The sequence below is a fragment of the Scyliorhinus torazame genome, chromosome 21, assembly GCF_047496885.1.
Source record: "Scyliorhinus torazame isolate Kashiwa2021f chromosome 21, sScyTor2.1, whole genome shotgun sequence".
NCBI classification, from domain to species: domain Eukaryota; kingdom Metazoa; phylum Chordata; class Chondrichthyes; order Carcharhiniformes; family Scyliorhinidae; genus Scyliorhinus; species Scyliorhinus torazame.
The window spans coordinates 134,721,611-134,748,359 of NC_092727.1; the positions used below are offsets into that span (position 1 = coordinate 134,721,611).

The 26,749-nt window shown below is 51.6% G+C and overlaps 1 protein-coding gene across 3 annotated transcripts in view; it reads left to right on the plus strand.

The window, feature by feature from the left end:
* Nucleotides 1-26,749, plus strand: part of LOC140398710 (bone morphogenetic protein receptor type-2-like) — a 111,780-nt gene that overhangs the window by 69,698 nt on the left and 15,333 nt on the right. For all 3 annotated transcript variants that reach the window (XM_072487728.1, XM_072487731.1, XM_072487730.1), the window contains 3 exons: nt 955-1,069; nt 2,065-2,216; nt 13,620-13,767. In XM_072487728.1, coding sequence (XP_072343829.1) covers nt 955-1,069; nt 2,065-2,216; nt 13,620-13,767 — 415 coding nt within the window. The remainder of the gene's footprint in view (nt 1-954; nt 1,070-2,064; nt 2,217-13,619; nt 13,768-26,749) is intronic.

Sequence of the window (26,749 nt, forward strand, 5' to 3'; positions counted from 1 at the left end):
AAAAGGATATGGACACACTGCACAAGGTGCAAAAATAATTTACAAGGACGATATCACAATTGAGAAGTTATAATTATCGGTAGGGCAGCACGGTGGCGCAGTGGTAGCACTGCAGTCTCACGGCGCCGAGGTCCTGGGTTCGATCCCGGCTCTGGGTCACTGTTCGTGTGGAGTTTGCACCTTCTCCCCATGTTTCGCCCCCACAACCCAAAGATGTGCAGGGTAGGTGGATTGGCCTTGCTAAAATTGCCCCTTAATTGGAAAAAATGAATTGGGTACTCTAAATTTTTTTTAAAAATAATACTTGTCAGTAAAGACTGCTGGGTTGTTTTTTCTGGGAAAGAGAAGGCTGAGGAATGATCTAATTGAGATCTCTAACATTAAGGATTTCGATAGGACAGCCAGAGAGAAGATATTTCCACTTTTGGGTAGAGAGAACAGAACTAGGGGCCATCGATACAAGAAAATCATTAATAAATCCAACAGAGAATTCAGGACAAACCTCTTTACCCAGAAAGTGGTGAGGATGTGGAACTCAATACCATAAGGTGTGTGGAGGTGAATAGTATGGGCTGGATTCTCCCGCCCGCCGCAAGAACGCCACGAGCGAGCCCTGTACAACGGGCCGGATTCTCCGGTTATCAGGCAACGCGGCCGGAGAATCCCGCCTTTTATGTTCATTTAAGGGGGAAATTGGATTAAACACAGGAGGGAGAAAAGAATAGAAGGATATGATGATGGCGGTGAGATCAGTTAGAGGTGGAGGAGGTTTATGTGGTGTAGGAACACTGAGATGGAGAATCTGAGCCAAAAGGCCTGTTTTTGTTCTGTGAGATTCAATGTAACTTCTTCCCGCTTGTCTCCGTGGGGGCAAGATGAGACAAATCAAGTCGCTGAACAATAAAGTGGCTACGTTCTTTCAGAATTTTATAAAAGTGAGTTTAATTCCAACAGGGATCTCTGTACAGCTACTTAACAAAACATAGCAGCAACTGGAGAAACACATTGAAATTAGCACAAACTCTCACCTCCGGCCTGAGTTTCCTTCACACTGAGAACTGGTGCAGAGGTGAGTTCATAATTTCTACAACTGTTAAAGTCACATAAACAAAACCAAATCTAAGAAACTATTATTAACACAGGTAAGCAGGAGACAAGGACAAGAGGAGCCCCTCAAACCTGTTTCGCAGGAACAGGCGAGGTCATTTAGCCTCTCCCTGAGTCTGTACACAAGAAGAGGAAGAGGCTATTCAGTCCCTTGGACCGATTACACAGCAATAGGTAGAGGCCATTCAATCTCCAGGAACAAGAGGAGACCATTCACCCGTGGCCTCCTCAAGTCTGTAGGAGCATGAAGGGGGGCCACACAGCACCCTGAACCTGTTACACAGGAACAGGAGGATGTCATTCGGTTCTTTGAGCTTGTATACAGGAGCAGAATGAGGCGATTCAGCCCCTCAGGCATGCTGTGATCACAGCTGATCTGTATCTTTGCTCCATTACCAGGGGAATGTAATAAATCTCCTTATCTCAAATACAACCTGTAACAAGCTGCTCTCTGTCCTAATATAGCACGGGCAGCACGGTAGCACAAGTGGTCCCAAGTGGTCACAGCGCCAGGGTCCCAGGTTCGATTCCCCGCTGGGTCACTGTCTGTGCGGAGTCTGCACGTTCTCCCCGTGTGTGCGTGGGTTTCCTCCGGGTGCTCTGGTTTCCTCCCACAGTCCAAAAACGTGCAGGTTAGGTGGATTGGCCAAGCTAAATTGCCCTTAGTGACCAAAAAGGTTAGGAGGGGTTATTGGGTTACGGGGATAGGGTGGAAGTTAGTGGGTCGGTGAAGACTCGAATGGCCTCCTTCCGCACTGTATGTTCTATAAAAGCAAAATACTGCAGATGCTGAAAATCTACAATAAATCAGAAAATACTGGAAAAACCCAGCAGGTGTGGCAGCATCTGTAGAGAGAGAAACAGAATAAATGTTTCGAGTCTGTATGACTCTTCTTTAGAGCTCTCTATCCTTCCCAACTAATGTGATGGTAACAAAAAGATGATTCTCTTCTCCAGGTTTTTACAAACCAGTCATTGTCCACCGAGATCTAACCAGTCACAACGTCCTGGTAAAGGAAGGTGGAAGTTGTGTCATCAGTGACTTTGGTGTTGCAGCTGCAATGAACAGCCATGGTGCGGAGACCTGCAAAACCACCCGGATATACACGGTAAATGAATAGACGTATCTGCTTCCTGCAGTACAAAAATGTAACTAGAACTACAAACACACATTACTGTGGTAACCAATTGTTACAGAGAGTAGCGGAAGGTCTCAGGGAAGAAAGGAAAGCTGGCTCTGACGAAGGGGCGAGAGGGATGGAGGCAGGACTTTTTTTCCCCAGAAATATAGGGCGCAATCCTCCAGCCACGCTGCGCCAGAGAAGCAGCTTGGCGCGGCACAGCGTGGCCGTTGAAAACCGTGAGACCCCGCTCCCAGGATCTACCCAGCTCACAACGCATCGCGAGATTTACTGCAATCTTACGAGATCTCACTTTGTGGGAAATCTGCATATCAGAGCGAGTAAGTTAGCCTCACTCTAATGTCCACATTCCTGATGTACCTGAGGCTTTCGCTCAGTGATCCCGGGCGAGCACCATTTGATGCTGGGACCAAATGGAAGGGCACTCGTGGGAGTCTCCAAGAGGATCAGAAGCCCCCAGCTGCATGCCCTTTGGGCAGGGTGGTGCACTGGCACTGCCGGTGCCATTTGGGTACCCTGACAGTGCCACCTGCATGCCAGCCTGATACTGCCAAGGTGGCACTGCTGGCAGGGGCACTGCCAGGTTGGGAGTGCCAAGCTGACATTTTTTGCACGTGTGCGATCGGGCAGGGGTTGCCCGGCTTTGTTGTTGGGGGGGGGGGGACTGGGGGATCCTCCCATATTCTCTTTGGGGTGGTGGGAGGTTGGGGATTCTTTTGGGAGCCTTGGAAGTTGGGAGGCCATTTAAAAATGACGTCCCGATCTCTCGCTGCAATGGGGAGTTCAGGCATGCGGAGCTCCCCGTTATAAAAAACGGGACTTTTGTGAGGGCCACGAAGAATCCAGCACGAGTTTTAAGGATACAAAGTAATAACATTTATTTACAATAACATATATATATAACAACAGCAGCAACTTCCCTTGCTGCACACTCCGTCCTGCTGTTTCCAAACTGGCCAGCTTTATTTATACTTGGAGTTTACTAATGGTTTCTCCGCCCCTCATTGGGGAAGCTCATACTCCCACAGGATTGTGGGATTGTCATTAGTCCCCAGCCAATGGTAAGCAGGCAGGTTATAACATCCCTCCCCCCCCAAAGTCCAAGGAGACCCTGGGGAAGGAGGGCGTCGGACTCGTTTTGCCGCAGGCCGGACGCCATTTGCACGCGGCGCTGGATCAGGCGGCGTGTAACGAGACGGAGACCGGCGCTTCCGTGATGAACGGCGTAACGGTTGTACATCTACGGCCCTTGGACCCGAGTATTCCCCTCTGATGCATCCTGTGTCTCCATCTCGGAGTCAGAGTCTGCTGCTTCCGTCATGTCAGCGTCTCTATCTCCATTCGGTTCTGTAACGACCTGCGCAGGCTTCGAGTGAGGCACCAGTGGAAGATTGTGAGGACTCCCTTCCCTTGTCTCTGGTCTCTGCGGCTGTAGAAATGAGCTCCGGGGGCGGGGAATCTTTTGAGGGGATAGTCTTCTGGACCGAACGTGGTCTACATGTTTGCGCTGGAGACGACCCTGGGCTTGCACCTGGTAAGATATAGGGCCCGTTTGGCGAAAGATTACGCCAGGAACCCACCAGCAAAATTCCGAACGAACACTGGGTCACCGGGCGCAAACTGCCGAATCGGCCGTTTACGAGAAAATCGCTGTCCCTGCCGTTCTTGTGTGCGGCGTACTTTTGCGCCAATGTCCGGGAAAACCATGCTAAGGCGGGTGCGAAGTCTCCGGCCCATTGGGTGTTCTGCGGGAGCTACCCCAGTCACCGCATGGGGGGGTGGTCCGATACGTAAACAAAAAGCAAGCCAGTCTCGTGTCCATTGATCCGGAAGACTGCTTCTTTAGGCCTCTTTTGAATGTCTGCACTGCGCGCTCTGCCAACCCATTTGAAGCCGGGTGGTAAGGGGCAGTGCGGATATGGCGGATGCCGTTCATCTTCGTGAACCTCGCAAACTTCTCACTCGTGAATGGAGTGCCGTTATCCGTGACCAGCACCTCGGGGAGGCCATGCGTACTAAACGACAAACGCATCTTTTCAATTGTTGCGCAGGACGTTGTCCCCTGCATCTTATTCACCTTTAGCCATTTAGACTGGGCGTCAATTAGTAGAAGGAACATGGATCCTTGAAAAGGGCCTGCGAAATCTGCATGCAAGCGTGCCCAAGGCCGCCCTGGCCATTCCCAGTGATGTAGGGGCGCGGCCGGCGGAAGCTTCTGATGCTCCTGGCCCTTTGCAGTAAATTGGAGCAGTTTTGGGCCACCTTCTCAATACGGTGTCGAGGCCTGGCCACCAGACATAACTCCGGGCCAACATTATCATTTTGGTCACACCTGGCTGCCCATTGTGCAAGTCTGTTAGTAGCAGCTCCTGGCCTTTTTCCGGGACAATCACAGGCGTCCCCCACAAGAGGATGCCGTCTTCTACGCTGAATTCTGACAGCTTGGAGGAAAATGCCCGCAACTCGCCTGGGAGCTGTCTATGCTGCCCACCATACAGGACTATGTGCCGAACCTTTGACAGGACTGGCTCCGTCTGGGTCCACTCACAGATCTGTGATGCCGTGACAGGCAAGGTGTCCATAAAATTTAGGGTTGCAACCACCTCACCGGTTGTGGGGGTCGACATGGGGCCGGTCGATAAAGGCAATTGGTTCAGTGCGTCGGCGTTTGCTATCTGCGTTCCTGGTTTGTGCTCCAGAGAATGCTCGTATGCAGCAAGCAACAAAGCCCAGCGCTGGATCCGTGCGGAAGCAATGGGCGGTATTGGCTTATCCTCTCTGAAAAGTCCCAGCAGAGGCTTATGATCAGTCACGATAGTGAAATGGCGGCCGTACACGTACTGGTGGAAGCGTTTCACCGCAAAAACCACTGCCAGGCCCTCCTTCTCGATCTGCGCACACTTTTTCTCCGCTGCAGTCAATGTGCGGGAGGCGAAAGCTATCGGTCGCTCGGCCCTGTTCTCCACCTTGTGGGACAGGACGGCCCCAATAACATACGGGGATGCATCACATGTGACGAGCAAAGGCTTTCCAGGATCATAGTGGGTTAGTAACCCAGACAACGACAATTGTTGCTTTACCCACCGGAAAGCAGTTTCTTGCGGCTGACTCCAAACCCAGGTGTGATTTTTCTTTAGCAGAAGGTGCAAGGGGCCAGCGTAGTTGCCAGATTGGGGAGGAACTTCCCGTAATAGTTTACGAGACAGAGAAAAGAGCAAAGATGCGAAGTGTCAGTCGGGTGGGGGCCTGTTGAATTGCACACACCTTCTCTGCGACGGGGTGCAGACCTTCGCGGTCCACCCGATAACCTAGGTAGACTACTTCCTTTGCCTGAAATACGCACTTTGTGCGACGTAAAGGTTTTTGCACTGAGTGCTGAATTTGGTGCATTTGAGTGCGATAGTGAGAGTTTGGTGACCGAGGGAGTATAAGGCTTCATTTTTATCTAAAGTTTAGTCTTTCTTTTATTTAGTTAATTAACTTAAAAGTTGCTGTTTGGTTTAGAAGAAGGTGAATTTTCAATAAGCTTTAAACTGGCTTCTACTTGTAGGCACTTGCAGCTGGAGCTTGTTAATTAGTTAATTGGATTAGGCCAGTTTTACAGAGGCTAGATTCACAGTATAAAAGTGATCCCCTACAGTGCAGACTTTGTTTGCACTGAGTGCTGAATTTGGTGCTTTTTGAGTGCGATAGTGAGAGTTTGGTGACCGAGGGAGTGCTGAATTTGGTGCATTTGAGTGCGATAGTGAGAGTTTGGTGACCGAGGGAGTGCTGAATTTGGTGCATTTGAGTGCGATAGTGAGAGTTTGGTGACCGAGGGAGTTAGGTGAGGAGGGAGTAAGGCGCTCCTTTCATTTTGTTTCCGACATTTCCGCAAAGAGTGCGAAGAGAGCCAGGAGTTTACAGAAAGTGTAGCTGACTGGGAGCAGGGTCGGTGGGCGGAGATCTAGTTAGTCCACAGGGCAGCTATATTCTGTCAGGTAAGAGGGGATGGAGGCTAGGCCAGTTACATGCTCCTCCTGTAGGATGTGGGTGGTGAGGGATACCACCGGTGTCCCCACTGACTATACCTGCGGGAAGTGCACCCAACTTCAGCTCCTCAAAGACCGTGTTAGGGAACTGGAGCTGAAGCTGGATGAACTTCGGATCATCCGGGAGGCAGAGGGGGTGATTGAGAAGAGTTACAAGGAGGTAACCACACCCAAGGTACAGGACAAGAATAGCTGGGTTACAGTCAGGGGGAAAAAAACAAACAGGCAGAAAGTGCAGGGATCCCTCGTGGCCGTTCCCCTTCAAAACAAGTATACCATTTTGGATGCTGTTGGGGGGGGATGACCTACCGGGGGAAGGCCCTAGCGGCCAGGTCTCTGGCACTGAGTCTGGCTCTGGGGCTCAGAAGGGAAGGGGGGAGAATAGTAAAGCAATAGTTGTAGGAGATTCAATGGTTAGGGGAATAGATAGGAGATTCTGTGGTCGCGAGCGAGACTCCCGGAAGGTATGTTGCCTCCCGGGTGCCAGGGCCAGGGATGTCTCGGATCGTGTCTTCAGGATCCTTAAGGGGGAGGGTGAGCAGCCAGAAGTCGTGGTGCACATTGGTACCAACGACATAGGTAGGAAAAGGGGTGTGGAGGTAATAAACAAGTTTAGGGAGTTAGGCTGGAAGTTAAAAGCCAGGACAGACAGAGTTGTCATCTCTGGTTTGTTGCCGGTGCCACGTGATAGCGAGGCTAGGAATAGGGAGAGAGTGCAGTTGAACACGTGGCTGCAGGAATGGTGTAGGAGGGAGGGCTTCAGGTATTTGGATAATTGGAGCGCATTCTGGGGAAGGTGGGACCTGTACAAGCAGGACGGGTTGCATCTGAACCAGAGGGGCACCAATATCCTGGGAGGGAGGTTTTCTAGTACTCTTCGGGAGGGTTTAAACTAATTTGGCAGGGGAATGGGAACCGGATTTGTAGTCCAGCAACTAAGGTAGCCGATATTCAGGACGCCAAAGCGTGTAATGAGGCAGTGGGGAAGGGAACACTGACAAAGGAGAGTACTTGCAGGCACGGAGAGGGGTTGAAGTGTGTATACTTCAACGCAAGAAGCATCAGGAATAAGGTGGGTGAACTTAAGGCATGGATCGGTACTTGGGACTACGATGTGGTGGCCATCACGGAAACTTGGATAGAAGAGGGGCAGAAATGGTTGTTGGAGGTCCCTGGTTATAGATGTTTCAATAAGATTAGGGAGGGTGGTAAAAGAGGTGGGGGGGTGGCATTATTAATTAGAGATAGTATAACAGCTGCAGAAAGGCAGCTCGAGGAGTATCAGCCTACTGAGGTAGTATGGGTTGAAGTCAGAAATAGGAAAGGAGCAGTCACCTTGTTAGGAGTTTTCTATAGGCCCCCCAATAGTAGCAGAGATGTGGAGGAACAGATTGGGAAACAGATTTTGGAAAGGTGCAGAAGTCATAGGGTAGTAGTCATGGGCGACTTTAACTTCCCAAATATTGAGTGGAAACTCTTTAGATCAAATAGTTTGGATGGGGTGGTGTTTGTGCAGTGTGTCCAGGAAGCTTTTCTAACACAGTATGTAGATTGTCCGACCAGAGGAGGGGCAATATTGGATTTAGTACTGGGTAATGAGCCAGGGCAAGTGATAGATTTGTTAGTGGGGGAGCATTTTGGAGATAGTGACCACAATTCTGTGACTTTCACTTTAGTAATGGAGAGGGATAGGTACGTGCAACAGGGCAAGGTTTACAATTGGGGGAAGGGTAAATACGATGTTGTCAGACAAGAATTGAAGTGCATAAGTTGGGAACATAGGCTGGCAGGGAAGGACACAAATGAAATGTGGAACTTGTTCAAGGAACAGGTGCTACGTGTCCTTGATATGTATGTCCCTGTCAGGCAGGGAAGAGATGGTCGAGTGAGGGAACCATGGTTGACAAGAGAGGTTGAATGTCTTGTTAAGAGGAAAAAGGTGACTTATGTAAGGCTGAGGAAACAAGGTTCAGACAGGGCATTGGAGGGATACAGGATAGCCAGGAGGGAACTGAAGAAAGGGATTAGGAGAGCTAAGAGAGGGCATGAACAATCTTTGGCGGGTAGGATCAAGGAAAACCCCAAGGCCTTTTACACATATGTGAGAAATATGAGAATGACTAGAGCGAGGGTAGGTCCGATCAAGGACAGTAGCGGGAGATTGTGTATTGAGTCTGAAGAGATAGGAGAGGTCTTGAACGAGTACTTTTCTTCTGTATTTACAAATGAGAGGGGCGATATTGTTGGAGAGGACAGTGTGAAACAGATCGGTAAGCTCGAGGAAATACTTGTTAGGAAGGAAGATGTATTGGGCATTTTGAAAAACTTGAGGATAGACAAGTCCACCGGGCCTGACGGGATATATCCAAGGATTCTATGGGAAGCAAGAGATGAAATTGCAGAGCCGTTGGCAATGATCTTTTCGTCCTCACTGTCAACAGGGGTGGTTCCAGGGGATTGGAGAGTGGCGAATGTCGTGCCCCTGTTCAAAAAAGGGACTAGGGATAACCCTGGGAATTACAGGCCAGTTAGTCTTACTTCGGTGGTAGGCAAAGTAATGGAAAGGGTACTGAAGGATAGGATTTCTGAGCATCTGGAAAGACACTGCTTGATTAGGGATAGTCAGCACGGATTTGTGAGGGGTAGGTCTTGCCTTACAAATCTTATTGAATTCTTTGAGGAGGTGACCAAGCATGTGGATGAAGGTAAAGCAGTGGATGTAGTGTACATGGATTTTAGTAAGGCATTTGATAAAGTTCCCCATGGTAGGCTTATGCAGAAAGTAAGGAGGCATGGGATAGTGGGAAATTTGGCCAGTTGGATAACGAACTGGCTAACCGATAGAAGTCAGAGAGTGGTGGTGGATGGCAAATATTCAGCCTGGATCCCAGTTACCAGTGGCGTACCGCAGGGATCAGTTCTGGGTCCTCTGCTGTTTGTGATTTTCATTAATGACTTGGATGAGGGAGTTGAAGGGTGGGTCAGTAAATTTGCAGATGATACGAAGATTGGTGGAGTTGTGGATAGTAAGGAGGGCTGTTGTCGGCTGCAAAGAGACATAGATAGGATGCAGAGCTGGGCTGAGAAGTGGCAGATGGAGTTTAACCCTGAAAAGTGTGAGGTTGTCCATTTTGGAAGGACAAATATGAATGCGGAATACAGGGTTAACGGTAGAGTTCTTGGCAATGTGGAGGAGCAGAGAGATCTTGGGGTCTATGTTCATACATCTTTGAAAGTTGCCACTCAAGTGGATAGAGCTGTGAAGAAGGCCTATGGTGTGCTCGCGTTCATTAACAGAGGGATTGAATTTAAGAGCCGTGAGGTGATGATGCAGCTGTACAAAACTTTGGTAAGGCCACATTTGGAGTACTGTGTACAGTTCTGGTCGCCTCATTTTAGGAAGGATGTGGAAGCTTTGGAAAAGGTGCAAAGAAGATTTACCAGGATGTTGCCTGGAATGGAGAGTAGGTCTTACGAGGAAAGGTTGAGGGTGCTAGGCCTTTTCTCATTAGAACGGAGAAGGATGAGGGGCGACTTGATAGAGGTTTATAAGATGATCAGGGGAATAGATAGAGTAGACAGTCAGAGACTTTTTCCCCGGGTGGAACAAACCATTACAAGGGGACATAAATTTAAGGTGAAAGGTGGAAGATATAGGAGGGATATCAGAGGTAGGTTCTTTACCCAGAGAGTAGTGGGGGCATGGAATGCACTGCCTGTGGAAGTAGTTGAGTCGGAAACATTAGGGACCTTCAAGCAGCTATTGGATAGGTACATGGATTACGGTTAAATGATATAGTGTAGATTTATTTGTTCTCAAGGGCAGCACGGTAGCATTGTGGATAGCACAATTGCTTCACAGCTCCAGGGTCCCAGGTTCGATTCCGGCTTGGGTCACTGACTGTGCGGAGTCTGCACGTCCTCCCCGTGTCTGCGTGGGTTTCCTCCGGGTGCTCCGGTTTCCTCCCACAATCCAAAGATGTGCAGGTTAGGTGAATTGGCCAATGATAAATTGCCCTTAATGTCCAAATTGCCCTTGGTGTTGGGTGAAGGTGTTGAGTTTGGGTAGGGTGCTCTTTCCAAGAGCCGGTGCAGACTCAAAGGGCCGAATGGCCTCCTTCTGTACTGTAAATTCAATGATAATCTATGATTAATCTAGGACAAAGGTTCGGCACAACATCGTGGGCCGAAGGGCCTGTTCTGTGCTGTATTTTCTATGTTCTATGTTCTATGTTAAACGGACTCCAGCCTCCGAAAAGCGTCTAAGGACAGCCTCCAGATTTTCCAAATGTTCCTGCTCCGACGTCCCTATAATCAAAACGTCATCTAAGTAGACAGCAACATGTGGTAAACCTCTCAAAACGCCCTCCATAACACTTTGAAAAATTGCGCAGGCAGAGGATACTCCAAAGGGCAACCGTGCATATTCATACAGGCCCCGGTGTGTATTAATCGTTACATATGGTCGGGAGGCAGGGTCCAGCTCCAACTGCAGGTAGGCGTGACTCATATCTAATTTTGTGAACGAGAGTCCACCTGCAAGCTTCGTTTAGAGATCCTCTATGCGAGGCATTGGATATCGGTCGAGTCGGGAAGCCGTATTCACTAAGTTTATAGTCGCCACACAAGCAAACTGTGGCATCTGGCTTCATTACAGGTACAATTGGTGCTGCCCAGTCAGCAAAACGGATGGGCCTGATAATACCCAAACTCTCCAAACGAGTGAGCTCCCCTTCTACCTTCTCGAGCAAGGCGTAAGGCACCGGGCAGGCCCGGAAATAGCGCGGCGTGGCTCCTGGTTCGACTTGGATACGGGCTACGGCCCCTTTTATTTTCCCCAAACCAACTGGTCCTAGCACCTCAGTCAACCCTTCAGAAACTGTTTGGAGGATGTGCTGCCATTGCAACCGCAAATGGCGCAACCAGTCCCGACCCAACAGGCTGGGCCCATGGCCGCGCACCACGATAAGTGGGAAACGCCCCTCCTGGCATCCATAAACAACAGGGGTCATTGTAGTCCCTGCAATGTCCAGTGGTTCCCCCGTGTAGGTCACCAACCTGGCCTGTGAGTCGGTTAATGTAAGGGTCTGTATACCCTGCTTGATGCGCCAAATGTCCTCTGGGTGATCACAGAGACCGCTGCGCCAGTGTCCAACTCCATCTCAAGCGGGTGGCCATTGACCCATACTGTCACCTTAATGGGGGCCACACGGGGAGCTGCCACACAATGCAGCTGCAGGCAGTCGTCCTCCATCTTCACATCCTCAGGAGTAGTCGCCACAGGTTCATCCACATGGAAGGTACGGCCCCTGGGCTGGTCCCAGTTACGGCCCCTGGGCTGGTCCCAGTTTCGGTCGGAACGACGACGCCTCTGGTGCCCCCAGGACCGGCGTCCGTGACGGGGTCGGCGCCTACAAGTCTGACACGGACATGGCTCCTCATCCATTGGTTCTGGAGAAGGCTCCCTTTGGGGAGGAATGTCCGACGGCCACTGGCGTCGGTCCGGACGTCGCCTCGCCCAAGGTACCGCAGGAGTACGGGGAGACGTTTTCAGACGGAAGGGGTTGCGCCCCAAGGCATGCACTTCCATTCCCTATTGCTCCTGCACTCCTCGTTCTGCGCTCTCTTGGGACAATACTATTTGAATGGCCTATGGAAAAGTCAATGTTGGCTCAGCTAACAACTTTCTCTGGGTGGCCGCATTGTTAATACCGCAAACCAAACGGTCGCGTAACATTTATGACAAGGTCTCACCATAGTCACAGTACTCCGCAATCCTGCGTAGCCTGGATAGAAAATCGGCAAGGGATTCCCCAGGGGTCCTCTCAGCGGTATTAAACCGGTAACGTTGGACTATCGTGGACGGGGTTGGGTTAAAATGTTGCCCCACTATATTCACAAGTTCATCAAACGTTTTGGTGTCTGGCGCAGCTGGGTACGTAAGGCTCCTAATCACCCCAAACGTATGCGGGCCGCAGGCGGTGAGCAATATGACCACCTGGCGCTCGTTTTCGGTGATATTGTTTGCCCGGAAATAGTAACGCATCCGTTGTGTGTACTGGTTCCAGCTTTCCAGCGCAGCATCGAAAACATCCAAACGTCCGTACAGAGGCATGGTATAACAGAAAACAACTTCCAACCTGTATCCAACAAAAATCCAGGGAGGTGGCTTCAGCAGTGTAGACAGCTATTCACTTTAACCCTCATCGCCAGTTTTGTGAGGGCCACGAAAAATCCAGCACGAGTTTTAAGGATACAAAGTAATAACATTTATTTACAATCATATATATATATATATATATATATAACAGCAGCAGCAACTTCCCTTGCTGCACACTCCTTCCTGCTGGTTCCAAACTGGCCAGCTTTATTTATACTTGGAGTTTACTAATGGTTTCTCCGCCCCCCTCATTGGGGAAGCTCATACTCCCACAGGATTGTGGGATTGTCATTAGTCCCCAGCCAATAGTAAGCAGGCAGGTTATAACAGGGACTATGTGCTTTCCCTGTTTAGGCCCCTTAATCAAAGCGAGTACGTTAAATAGCCTTGTGTTTCTCAGCACAGCGAGTGTCGGGAATCACGCAGCTAAATGCATTCGCTCGGGGACTTTGTTCCCTTTGGGAAGATCGAGCTCATACTTTATTCATGAGATTTGTAAAGCTATGGAATCACAGAACAACAGATTTGTCACAGAGCAGAAGGCTCATCGTATCTGCACCAGCTTCCCGAATGAGCATTTCACCTATTGCCACACCCCTGCCTTCTCCCCATGATCCGAGACATTCTTCTTTTTCAGATAACAGTCCAATATCTTTTGAATGTCTTGACTGTACCTGCCTTCACCACATTCTTAGGCATTGCATTCCAGATCTTAACCACTTACTGCATGAAAATCTTTTCCCTCATGTTGCGTTTGCTTTGATTGCTCATTATTTAATTTTGTGCTCTCTCCCATCTTGATCCTTTTCATCTGATACATGACAAAACATTTCAAATATATTAGCTAGCAGGGTGGGGATAAAGTGTCAGTGTGTTAGGCTTCAGACAATGAAGTAAATAGGAATGTAAGTGTTGCACTGTCACAGGATATTAGTTCTCTCTCCACTCCAAGAATTGGTGTTCCGGGTACCTTGGACTAAATGGGATGAAGGCTGGGGTTGTAAATTTACTCATGAATCTGACAGCAGCAGATCAGCAAAGGGGCTGTAACTCTTTGTATCCGGACACCCCGAGAGCAAGAAAGGTTCAGCCGTTGTACAGACGACACAAGCAATGGGTAAATGTTTATTGATTCAGACAGAAACATCACTCTTGTGTTTGGCTTCCATCTTTCTGCAGGTGGGGACACACCGTTATATGGCCCCTGAAATACTGGATGGTTCCATTAACCTGCGGGACTGCGCGTCCACTCTGAAACAGGCAGACGTCTATTCACTGGCACTCATTCTCTGGGAAATCTTCATGAAATGTACTGACCTGTTCTCTGGTGAGCAACTGACAAGACAAGAGAGACAAGGGTTCAGGGGGCAGTCTTGAAGGGCTAAATGGCCTACCCCACTCCTGTTTCTTATGTTCTTATGTACAATGAAGAAAGGGTTAGGCTTTGACTAAAAGCGTACCTCAATTCCAACATGCAATCGGAGAAATCTAGTTCTTCCCCCCCCTTACAATTTACAGCTTGTAAACATTTTTCATTATTGCATTTAGTACTGAGGGAGTGCTGCACTGTCACAGAGTCAGTACTGAGGGAGTGCCGCACTGTCACAGAGTCAGTACTGAGGGAGTGCCGCACTGTCAGAGGGTCAGTACTGAGGGAGTGCTGCACTGTCAGAGGGTCAGTACTGAGGAAGGACCGCACTTTCAGAGGGTCAGGACTGAGGGAGTGCTGCACTGTCAGATGGTCAGTACTGAGGGAGTGCTGCACTGTCAGAGGGTCAGTACTGAGGGAGTGCTGCACTGTCAGAGGGTCAGTACTGAGGAAGGACCGCACTTTCAGAGGGTCAGGACTGAGGGGGTGCTGCACTGTCAGATGGTCAGTACTGAGGGAGTGCTGCACTGTCAGAGGGTCAGTACTGAGGGAGTGCTGCACTGTCAGATGGTCAGTACTGAGGGAGTGCTGCACTGTCAGAGGGTCAGTACTGAGGGAGTGCCGCACTGTCACAGAGTCAGTACTGAGGGAGTGCCGCACTGTCAGAGGGTCAGTACTGAGGGAGTGCTGCACTGTCAGAGGGTCAGTACTGAGGAAGGACCGCACTATCAGAGGGTCAGGACTGCGGGAGTGCTGCACTGTCAGATGGTCAGTACTGAGGGAGTGCTGCACTGTCAGAGGGTCAGTACTGAGGGAGTGCTGCACTGTCAGAGGGTCAGTACCGAAGGAGTGCTGCACTGTCAGAGGGTCAGTACTGAGGAAGGACCGCACTTTCAGAGGGTCAGGACTGAGGGAGCGCTGCACTGTCAGAGGGTCAGTACTGTGGGAGTGCTGCACTGTCAGAGGGTCAGTACTGAGGGTGCGCTGCACTGTCAGAGGGTCAGTACCGAGGGAGCGCTGCAATGTCAGAGGGTCAGTAGTGAGGGAGCACTGCATTGTCAGATGGTTAGTACCGAGGGTGCGCTGCACTGTCAGAGGGTCAGTACTGAGGGAGTGCTGCACTGTCAGAGGGTCAGTCATGAGGGACCGCTGCACTGTCAGATGGTTAGTACCGAAGGAGTGCTGCACTGTCAGAGGGTCAGTACTGAGGGAGTGCTGCACTGTTAGAGGGTCAGTACCAAGGGAGTGCTGCACTGTCAGAAGGTCAGTACTGAGTGAGTGCTGCACTGTCAGAGGTACAGTACTGAGGGCGTGCTGCACTGAAAGAGATTCAGCACTGAGGGAGTGCTGCACTGTCAGAGGGTCAGGAATGAGGGAGTGCTGCACTGTCAGAGGGTCAGTTCTGAGGGAGTGCTGCACTGTCAGAGGGTCAGTACTGAGCAGCGCTGCACTGTCAGAGGGTCAGTACCGAGGGAGTGCTGCACTGTCAGAGGGTTAGTACTGAGGGAGCGCTGCACAGTCAGAGGGTTAGTACTGAGGGAGTGCCGCACTGTCAGATGGTCAGTACTGAGGGAGTGCTGCACTGTCAGAGGGTCAGTCCTGAGGGAGCGCTGCACTGTCAGAGGGTAAGTACTGAAGGAGTGCTGCACTGTCACAGAGTCAGTACTGAGGGAGCGCTGCACTGTCAGAGGGTCAGTACTGAGTGAGTGCTGCACTGTCAGAGGGTCAGTACTGAGGGAGTGCTGGACTGTCAGAGAGTCAGGACTGAGGGAGCGCTGCACTGTCAGAGGGTCAGTACTGATGGAGCGCTGCACTGTCTGAGGGTCAGTACTGAGGTCGTGCCGCACTGTCAGAGGGTCAGTACTATGGGAGCTCTGCACTGGTAGAGGGTCAGTACTGAGGGAGTGCTGCACTGTCAGAGGATCAGTACTGAGGGAGTACTGCACTGTCGGAGAGTCAGTACTGAGGGAGCGCTGCACTGTCAGAGGGTCAGTACTGAGGGAGCGCTGCACTACCAGAGGGTCAGTACTGAGGGAGTGCTGCACTGTCAGAGGGTCAGTACTGAGGGAGTGCTGCACTGTCAGAGGGTCAGTACTGAGGAAGGACCACACTTTCAGAGGGTCAGGACTGAGGGAGTGCTGCACTGTCAGATGGTTAGTACCGAAGGAGTGCTGCACTGTCAGAGGGTCAGTACTGAGGAAGGACCGCACTTTCAGAGGGTCAGGACTGAGTGAGCGCTGCACTGTCAGAGGGTCAGTACTGTGGGAGTGCTGCACTGTCAGAGGGTCAGTACTGAGGGAGTGCCGCACTGTTAGAGGGTCAATACCAAGGGAGTGCTGCACTGTCAGAGGGTCAGTTGTGAGGGAGTGCTGCACTGTCAGAGGGTCAGTACCGAGGCAGTGCTGCACTGTCAGAGGGTCAGTACTGAGGGAGTGCTGCACTGTTAGAGGGTCAGTACCGAGGGAGTGCTGCACTGTCAGAAGGTCAGTACTGAGTGAGTGCTGCACTGTCAGAGGTACAGTACTGAGGGCGTGCTGCACTGAAAGAGATTCAGCACTGAGGGAGTGCTGCAATGTCAGAGGGTCAGTTCTGAGGGAGTGCTGCACTGTCAGAGGGTCAGTACTGAGCAGCGCTGCACTGTCAGAGGGTCAGTACTGAGCAGCGCTGCACTGTCAGAGGGTCAGTACCGAGGGAGCGCTGCAATGTCAGAGGGTCAGTTGTGAGGGACCGCTGCACTGTCAGATGGTTAGTACCGAAGGAGTGCTGCACTGTCAGAGGGTCAGTACTGAGGGAGTGCCGCACTGTTAGAGGGTCAATACCAAGGGAGTGCTGCACTGTCAGAGGGTCAGTACTGAGGGAGTGCTGCACTGTCAGAGGGTCAGTACCGAGGCAGTGCTGCACTGTCAGAGGGTCAGTACTGAGGGAGTGCTGCACTGTTAGAGGGTCAGTACCGAGGGAGTGCTGCACTGTCAGAAGGTCAGTACTGAGTGAGTGCTGCACTGTCAGAGGTACAGTACTGAGGGCGTGCTGCACTGAAAGAGATTCAGCACTGAGGGAGTGCTGCAATGTCAGAGGGTCAGGAATGAGGGAGTGCTGCACTGTCAGAGGGTCAGTTCTGAGGGAGTGCTGTACTGTCAGAGGGTCAGTACTGAGCAGCGCTGCACTGTCAGAGGGTCAGTACCGAGGGAGTGCTGCACTGTCAGAGGGTTAGTACTGAGGGAGTGCCGCACTGTCAGATGGTCAGTACTGAGGGAGTGCTGCACTGTCAGAGCGTCAGTCCTGGGGGAGCGCTGCACTGTCAGAGGGTAAGTACTGAGGGAGTGCCGCACTGTCAGATGGTCAGTACTGAGGGAGTGCTGCACTGTCAGAGGGTCAGTCCTGAGGGAGCGCTGCACTGTCAGAGGGTAAGTACTGAGGGAGTGACGCACTGTCAGAGGGTCAGTACTGAGGGAGCGCTGCACAGTCAGAGGGTTAGTACTGAGGGAGTGCCGCACTGTCAGATGGTCAGTACTGAGGGAGTGCTGCACTGTCAAAGGGTCAGTCCTGAGGGAGCGCTGCACTGTCAGAGGGTAAGTACTGAGGGAGTGCTGTACTGTCGGAGAGTCGGTACTGAGGGAGTGCTGCACTGTCAGAGGGTCAGTACTGAGTGAGTGCTGCACTGTCAGAGGGTCAGTACTGAGGGAGTGCTGCACTGTCAGAGGGTCAGTACTGAGTGAGTGCTGCACTGTCAGAGGGTCAGTCCTGAGGGAGTGCTGCACTGTCAGAGGGTCAGTACTGTGAGAACGCTGCACTGTCAGAGGGTCAGTACTGTGGGCGCTCTGCACTGTCAGAGGGTCAGTACTGAGGGAGTGCTGCACTGTCAGAGGGTCAGTACTGTGGGTGCTCTGCACTGTCAGAGGGTCAGTACTGAGGGAGTGCTGCTCTGTCAGAGGGTCAGTACTGAGAGAGTGCTGCACTGTCAGAGGGTCAGTCCTGAGGGAGTGCTGCACTGTCAGAGGGTCAGTACTGAGGGAGCGCTGCCCTGTCAGAGGGTCAGTACTGAGCAGCGCTGCACTGTCAGAGGGTCAGTACCGAGGGAGTGCTGCACTGTCAGAGGGTTAGTACTGAGGGAGCGCTGCACTGTTAGAGGGTCAGTACTGAGGGAGCGCTGCACTGTCAGATGGTCAGTACTGAGGGAGTGCTGCACTGTCAGAGGGTAAGTACTGAAGGAGTGCTGCACTGTCACAGAGTCAGTACTGAGGGAGCGCTGCACTGCCAGAGGGTCAGTACTGAGGGAGTGCTGCACTGTCAGAGAGTCAGTACTGAGGGAGCGCTGCACTGTCAGAGGGTCAGTACTGAGTGAGTGCTGCACTGTCAGAAGGTCAGTACTGAGGGAGTGCTGCACTGTCAGAGAGTCAGGACTGAGGGAGCGCTGCACTGTCAGAGGGTCAGTACTGAGGGAGCGCTGCACTGTCAGAGGGTCAGTACTGAGGGAGCGCTGCACTGTCAAAGGGTCAGTACCGAGGGAGTGCTGCACTGTCAGATGGTTAGTACCGAGGGAGTGCTGCACTGTCAGACGGTCAGTACTGAGGGAGTGCTGCACTCTCAGAGGGTCAGTACTGAAGGAACACTGCACTGTCAGCTGATCAGTACCGATGGTGGGCTGCACTGTCAGATGGTTAGCACTGAGGGAGTGCTGCACTGTTAGATGGTCAGTACTGAGGGAGCTCCGCACTGTCAGAGGGTCAGTACTGAGGGAGCTCCGCACTGTCAGAGGGTCAGTACTGAGGGAGCGCTGCACTGTCAGGGGGTCAGTACTGAGGGAGTGCTGCATTGTCAGAGAGTCAGTACTGAGGGAGCGCTGCACTGTCAGAGGGTCAGTACTGAGGGAGTGCCGCACTGTCAGAGGGTCAGTACTATGGGAGCTCTGCACTGTCAGAGGGTCAGTACTGAGGGAGTGCTGCACTGTCAGAGGGTCAGTACTGAGGGAGCACTGCACTGTCGGAGAGTCAGTACTGAGGGAGCGCTGCACTACCAGAGGGTCTGTACTGAGGGAGTGCTGCACTGTCACAGAGTCAGTACTGTGGGAGCGCTGCACTACCAGAGGGTCAGTACTGAGGGAGTGCTGCACTGTCAGAGGGTCAGTACTGAGGGAGTACTGTACTGTCGGAGAGTCAGTACTGAGGGAGCGCTGCACTGTCAGAGGGTCAGTACTGAGTGAGTGCTGCACTGTCAGAGGGTCAGTCCTGAGGGAGTGCTGCACTGTCAGAGGGTCAGTACTGTGGGAACGCTGCACTGTCAGAGGGTCAGTACTGAGGGAGTGCTGCACTGTCAGAGGGTCAGTACTGTGGGTGCTCTGCACTGTCAGAGGGTCAGTACTGAGGGAGTGCTGCTCTGTCAGAGGGTCAGTACTGAGAGAGTGCTGCACTGTCAGAGGGTCAGTCCTGAGGGAGTGCTGCACTGTCAGAGGGTCAGTACTGAGGGAGCGCTGCCCTGTCAGAGGGTCAGTACTGAGCAGCGCTGCACTGTCAGAGGGTCAGTACCGAGGGAGTGCTGCACTGTCAGAGGGTTAGTACTGAGGGAGCGCTGCACTGTTAGAGGGTCAGTACTGAGGGAGCGCTGCACTGTCAGATGGTCAGTACTGAGGGAGTGCTGCACTGTCAGAGGGTAAGTACTGAAGGAGTGCTGCACTGTCACAGAGTCAGTACTGAGGGAGCGCTGCACTGCCAGAGGGTCAGTACTGAGGGAGTGCTGCACTGTCAGAGAGTCAGTACTGAGGGAGCGCTGCACTGTCAGAGGGTCAGTACTGAGTGAGTGCTGCACTGTCAGAAGGTCAGTACTGAGGGAGTGCTGCACTGTCAGAGAGTCAGGACTGAGGGAGCGCTGCACTGTCAGAGGGTCAGTACTGAGGGAGCGCTGCACTGTCAGAGGGTCAGTACTGAGGGAGCGCTGCACTGTCAAAGGGTCAGTACCGAGGGAGTGCTGCACTGTCAGATGGTTAGTACCGAGGGAGTGCTGCAGTGTCAGACGGTCAGTACTGAGGGAGTGCTGCACTCTCAGAGGGTCAGTACTGAAGGAACACTGCACTGTCAGCTGATCAGTACCGATGGTGGGCTGCACTGTCAGATGGTTAGCACTGAGGGAGTGCTGCACTGTTAGATGGTCAGTACTGAGGGAGCTCCGCACTGTCAGAGGGTCAGTACTGAGGGAGCTCCGCACTGTCAGAGGGTCAGTACTGAGGGAGCGCTGCACTGTCAGGGGGTCAGTACTGAGGGAGTGCTGCATTGTCAGAGAGTCAGTACTGAGGGAGCGCTGCACTGTCAGAGGGTCAGTAGTGAGGGAGTGCCGCACTGTCAGAGGGTCAGTACTATGGGAGCTCTGCACTGTCAGAGGGTCAGTACTGAGGGAGTGCTGCACTGTCAGAGGGTCAGTACTGAGGGAGCACTGCACTGTCGGAGAGTCAGTACTGAGGGAGCGCTGCACTACCAGAGGGTCTGTACTGAGGGAGTGCTGCACTGTCACAGAGTCAGTACTGTGGGAGCGCTGCACTACCAGAGGGTCAGTACTGAGGGAGTGCTGCACTGTCAGAGGGTCAGTACTGAGGGAGTACTGTACTGTCGGAGAGTCAGTACTGAGGGAGCGCTGCACTGTCAGAGGGTCAGTACTGAGTGAGTGCTGCACTGTCAGAGGGTCAGCCCTGAGGGAGTGCTGCACTGTCAGAGGGTCAGTACTGTGGGAACGCTGCACTGTCAGAGGGTCAGTACTGAGGGAGTGTTGCACTGTCAGAGGGTCAGTACTGTGGGTGCTCTGCACTGTCAGAGGGTCAGTACTGAGGGAGTGCTGCAATGTCAGAGGGTCAGTACTGAGGGAGTGCTGCACTGTCAAGAGGGTCAGTACTGAGGTAGTGCCGCACTGTCAGAGGGTCAGTCCTGAGGGAGCGCTGCACTGTCAGAGGGTCAGTATATAGAACATAGAACATAGAAAATACAGCACAGAACAGGCCCTTCGGCCCACGATGTTGTGCCGAACCTTTGTCCTAGATTAATCATAGATTATCATTGAATTTACAGTGCAGAAGGAGGCCATTCGGCCCTTTGAGTCTGCACCGGCTCTTGGAAAGAGCACCCTACCCAAACTCAACACCTCCACCCAACACCAAGGGCAATTTGGACATTAAGGGCAATTTATCATTGGCCAATTCACCTAACCCGCACATATTTGGACTGTGGGAGGAAACCGGAGCACCCGGAGGAAACCCACGCAGACACGGGGAGGACGTGCAGACTCCGCACAGATAGTGACCCAAGCCGGAATCGAACCTGGGGACCCTGGAGCTGTGAAGCAATTGTGCTATCCACAATGCTACCGTGCTGCCCTTGAGAACAAATAAATCTACACTATATCATTTTACCGTAATCCATGTACCTATCCAATAGCTGCTTGAAGGTCCCTAATGTTTCCGACTCAACTACTTCCACAGGCAGTGCATTCCATGCCCCCACTACTCTCTGGGTAAAGAACCTACCTCTGATATCCCCCCTATACCTTAAATTTATGTCCCCTTGTAATGGTTTGTTCCACCCGGGGAAAAAGTCTCTGACTGTCTACTCTATCTATTCCCCTGATCATCTTATAAACCTCTATCAAGTCGCCCCTCATCCTTCTCCGTTCTAATGAGAAAAGGCCTAGCACCCTCAACCTTTCCTCGTAAGACCTACTCTCCATTCCAGGCAACATCCTGGTAAATCTTCTTTGCACCTTTTCCAAAGCTTCCACATCCTTCCTAAAATGAGGCGACCAGAACTGTACACAGTACTCCAAATGTGGCCTTACCAAAGTTTTGTACAGCTGCATCATCACCTCACGGCTCTTAAATTCAATCCCTCTGTTAATGAACGCGAGCACACCATAGGCCTTCTTCACAGCTCTATCCACTTGAGTGGCAACTTTCAAAGATGTATGAACATAGACCCCAAGATCTCTCTGCTCCTCCACATTGCCAAGAACTCTACCGTTAACCCTGTATTCCGCATTCATATTTGTCCTTCCAAAATGGACAACCTCACACTTTTCAGGGTTAAACTCCATCTGCCACTTCTCAGCCCAGCTCTGCATCCTATCTATGTCTCTTTGCAGCCGACAACAGCCCTCCTTACTATCCACAACTCCACCAATCTTCGTATCATCTGCAAATTTACTGACCCACCCTTCAACTCCCTCATCCAAGTCATTAATGAAAATCACAAACAGCAGAGGACCCAGAACTGATCCCTGCGGTACGCCACTGGTAACTGGGATCCAGGCTGAATATTTGCCATCCACCACCACTCTCTGACTTCTATCGGTTAGCCAGTTCGTTATCCAACTGGCCAAATTTCCCACTATCCCATGCCTCCTTACTTTCTGCATAAGCCTACCATGGGGAACTTTATCAAATGCCTTACTAAAATCCATGTACACTACATCCACTGCTTTACCTTCATCCACATGCTTGGTCACCTCCTCAAAGAATTCAATAAGATTTGTAAGGCAAGACCTACCCCTCACAAATCCGTGCTGACTATCCCTAATCAAGCAGTGTCTTTCCAGATGCTCAGAAATCCTATCCTTCAGTACCCTTTCCATTACTTTGCCTACCACCGAAGTAAGACTAACTGGCCTGTAATTCCCAGGGTTATCTCTAGTCCCTTTTTTGAACAGGGGCACGACATTCGCCACTCTCCAATCCCCTGGTACCACCCCTGTTGGCAGTGAGGACGAAAAGATCATTGCCAACGGCTCTGCAATTTCATCTCTTGCTTCCCATAGAATCCTTGGATATATCCCGTCAGGCCCGGGGGACTTGTCTATCCTCAAGTTTTTCAAAATGCCCAACACATCTTCCTTCCTAACAAGTATTTCCTCGAGCTTACCAGTCTGTTTCACACTGTCCTCTCCAACAATATGGCCCCTCTCATTTGTAAATACAGAAGAAAAGTACTCGTTCAAGACCTCTCCTATCTCTTCAGACTCAATACACAATCTCCCGCGACTGTCCTTGATCGGACCTACCCTCGCTCTAGTCATTCTCATATTTCTCACATATGTGTAAAAGGCCTTGGGGTTTTCCTTGATCCTACCTGCCAAAGATTGTTCATGCCCTCTCTTAGCTCTCCTAATTCCTTTCTTCAGTTCCCTCCTGGCTATCTTGTATCCCTCCAGTGCCCTGTCTGAACCTTGTTTCCTCAGCCTTACATAAGTCTCCTTTTTCCTCTTAACAAGACATTCAACCTCTCTTGTCAACCATGGTTCCTTCACTCGACCATCACTTCCCTGCCTGACAGGGACATACATATCAAGGACACATAGTACCTGTTCCTTGAACAAGTTCCACATTTCACTTGTGTCCTTCCCTGACAGCCTATGTTCCCAACTTATGCACTTCAATTCTTGTCTGACAACATCGTATTTACCCTTCCCCCAATTGTAAACCTTGCCCTGTTGCACTCACCTATCCCTCTCCATTACTAAAGTGAAAGTCACAGAATTGTGGTCACTATCTCCAAAATGCTCCCCCACTAACAAATCTATCACTTGCCCTGGTTCATTACCAAGTACTAAATCCAATATTGCCCTCCTCTGGTCGGACAATCTACATACTGTGTTAGAAAAGCTTCCTGGACACACTGCACAAACACCACCCCATCCAAACTATTTGATCTAAAGATTTTCCACTCAATATTTGGGAAGTTAAAGTCACCCATGACTACTACCCTGTGACTTCTGCACCTTTCCAAAATCTGTTTCCCAATCTGTTCCTCCACATCTCTGCTACTATTGGGGGGCCTATAGAAAACTCCTAACAAGGTGACTGCTCCTTTCCTATTTCTGACTTCAACCCATACTACCTCATTAGAGTGATACTCCTCGAACTGCCTTTCTGCAGCTGTTATACTATCTCTAATTAACAATGCCAACCCCCCCCCCCCCCCAACCTCTTATACCCCCCTCCCTAATCTTATTGAAACATCTATAACCAGGGACCTCCAACAACCATTTCTGCCCCTCTTCTATCCAAGTTTCCGTGATGGCCACCGCATCGTAGTCCCAAGTACCGATCCATGCCTTAAGTTCACCCACCTTATTCCTCATGCTTCTTGCGTTGAAGTATACACACTTCAACCCATCTCCGTGCCTGCAAGTCCTCTCCTTTGTCAGTGTTCCCTTCCCCACTGCCTCACTACACGCTTTGGCATCCTGAATATCGGCTACCTTAGTTGCTGGACTACAAATCCGGTTCCCATTCCCCTGCCAAATTAGTTTAAACCCTCCCGAAGAGTACTAGAAAACCTCCCTCCCAGGATATTGGTGCCCCTCTGGTTCAGATGCAACCCGTCCTGCTTGTACAGGTCCCACCTTCCCCAGAATGCTCTCCAAATATCCAAATACCTGAAGCCCTCCCTCCTACACCATTCCTGCAGCCACGTGTTCAACTGCACTCTCCCTATTCCTAGCCTCGCTATCACGTGGCACCGGCAACAAACCAGAGATGACAACTCTGTCTGTCCTGGCTTTTAACTTCCAGCCTAACTCCCTAAACTTGTTTATTACCTCCACACCCCTTTTCCTACCTATGTCGTTGGTACCAATGTGCACCACGACTTCTGGCTGCTCGCCATCCCCCTTAAGGATCCTGAAGACACGATCCGAGACATCCCTGACCCTGGCACCCGGGAGGCAACATACCTTCCGGGAGTCTCGCTCGCGACCACAGAATCTCCTATCTATTCCCCTAACCATTGAATCTCCTACAACTATTGCTTTTCTATTCTCCCCCCTTCCCTTCTGAGCCCCAGAGCCAGACTCAGTGCCAGAGACCTGGCCGCTGGGGCCTTCCCCCGGTAGGTCATCCCCCCCAACAGCATCCAAAACGGTATACTTGTTTTGAAAGGGAATGGCCACGAGGGATCCCTGCACTGTCTGCCTGTTTGTTTTTTTCCCCCTGACGGTAACCCAGCTATTCTTGTCCTGTACCTTGGGTGTGGTTACCTCCCTGTAACTCTTCTCAATCACCCCCTCTGCCTCCCGGATGATCCGAAGTTCATCCATCTTCAGCTCCAGTTCCCTAACACGGTCTTTGAGGAGCTGAAGTTGGGTGCACTTCCCGCAGGTACAGTCAGCGGGGACACCGGTGGTATCCCTCACCACCCACATCCTACAGGAGGAGCATGTAACTGGGCTAGCCTCCATCCCCTCTTACCTGACAGAACATAGCTGCCCTGTGGACTAACTAGATCTCCGACCACCGACTCTGCTCCCAGTCAGCTACACTTTCTGTAAACTCCTGGCTCTCTTTTCAATCTTTGCGGAAATGTCGGAAACAAAATGAAAGGAGCACCCTACTCCCTCCTCACCTAACTCCCTCGGTCACCAAACTCTTACTGTAGCACTCAAAATGCACCAAATTCAGCACTCAGTGCAAACAAAGTCTGCACTGTGGGGGATCACTTTTATACTGTGAATCTAGCCTCTGAAAACTGGCCTAATCCAGTACTGAGGGAGTGCTGCACTGTTAGATGGTCAGTACTGAGGGAGTGCCGCACTGTCAGAGGGTCAGTACTGAGGGAGTGCTGCACTGTCAGAGGGGTCAGTACTGAGGGAGTGCTGCACTGTCAGAGGGTCAGTACTGAGGGAATGCTGCACTGTCAGAGGGTCAGTACTGAGGGAGTGCCGCACTGTCAGAGGGTCAGTACTGAGGGAGCGCTGCACTGTCAGAGGGTCAGTACTGAGGGAGTGCTGCACTGTCAGAGGGTCAGTACTGAGGGAGTGCTGCAGTGTCAGAGGGTCAGCACTGAGGGAGTGCTGCACTGTCAGAGGGTCAGTATTGAGGGAGTGCTGCACTGTCAGAGGGTCAGTACTGAGAGAGTGCTGCACTGTCAGAGGGTCAGTACTGAGGGAGCGCTGCACTGTCAGAGAGTCAGTACTGAGGGAGTGCCGCACTCTCAGAGGGTCAGTACTGAGGGAGTGCGGCACTGTCAGAGGGTCAGTACTGAGGGAGTGCTGCACTGTCAGAGGGTCAGTACTGAGGGAGTGCTGCACTGTCAGAGGCTCAGTACTGAGGGAGCGCTGCACTGTCAGAGAGAGGGACAGTACTGAGGGAGCGCTGCACTGTCAGAGGGTCAGTACTGAGGGAGTGCCGCACTGTCAGAGGGTCAGTACCGAGGGTGGGCTGCACTGTCAGAGGGTCAGTACTGAGGTAGCGATTCACTGTCAGATGGTTAGTACTGAGGGAGTGCTGCACTGTTAGATGGTCAGTACTGAGGGAGTGCTGCACTGTCAGAGGGTCAGTACTGAGGGAGTGCTGCACTGTCAGAGGGTGAGTACTGAAGGAGTGCTGCACTATCAGAGGGCCAGTACTGAGGGAGTGCTGCACTGTCAGAGGGTCAGTACTGAGGGAGTGCTGCCCTGTCAGAGGGTCAGTAAAGAAGGGAGCATGGCACTCTCAGAGGGTCAGTACTGAGGGAGTGCCGCACTGTCAGCTGATCAGTACTGAGGGAGTGCTGCACTGTCAGAGGGTCAATACTGAGGGAGCGCTTCACTGTCAGAGGGTCAGTACTGTGGGAGCGCTTCACTGTCAGATGGTTAGTACTGAGGCAGTGCTGCACTGTCAGAGGGTCAGTCATGAGGGAGCGCTGCACTGTCAGATGGTTAGTACTGAGGGAGTGCTGCACTGTAAGAGGGTCAGTACTGAGAGAGTGCTGCACTGTCAGAGGGTCAGTACTGAGGGAGTGTTGCACTTTTCGACGGTCAGTACTGAGGGCGTGCTGCACTGTCAGCGGGTCAGTACTGAGGGAGTGCTGCATTGTCAGAGGGTCAGCACTGAGGGAGTGCCGCACTGTCAGAGGGTCAGTACTGAGGGACTGCCGCACTGTCAGAGGGTCAGGACTGAGGGAGGGCCGCACTGTCAGAGGGTCAGGACTGA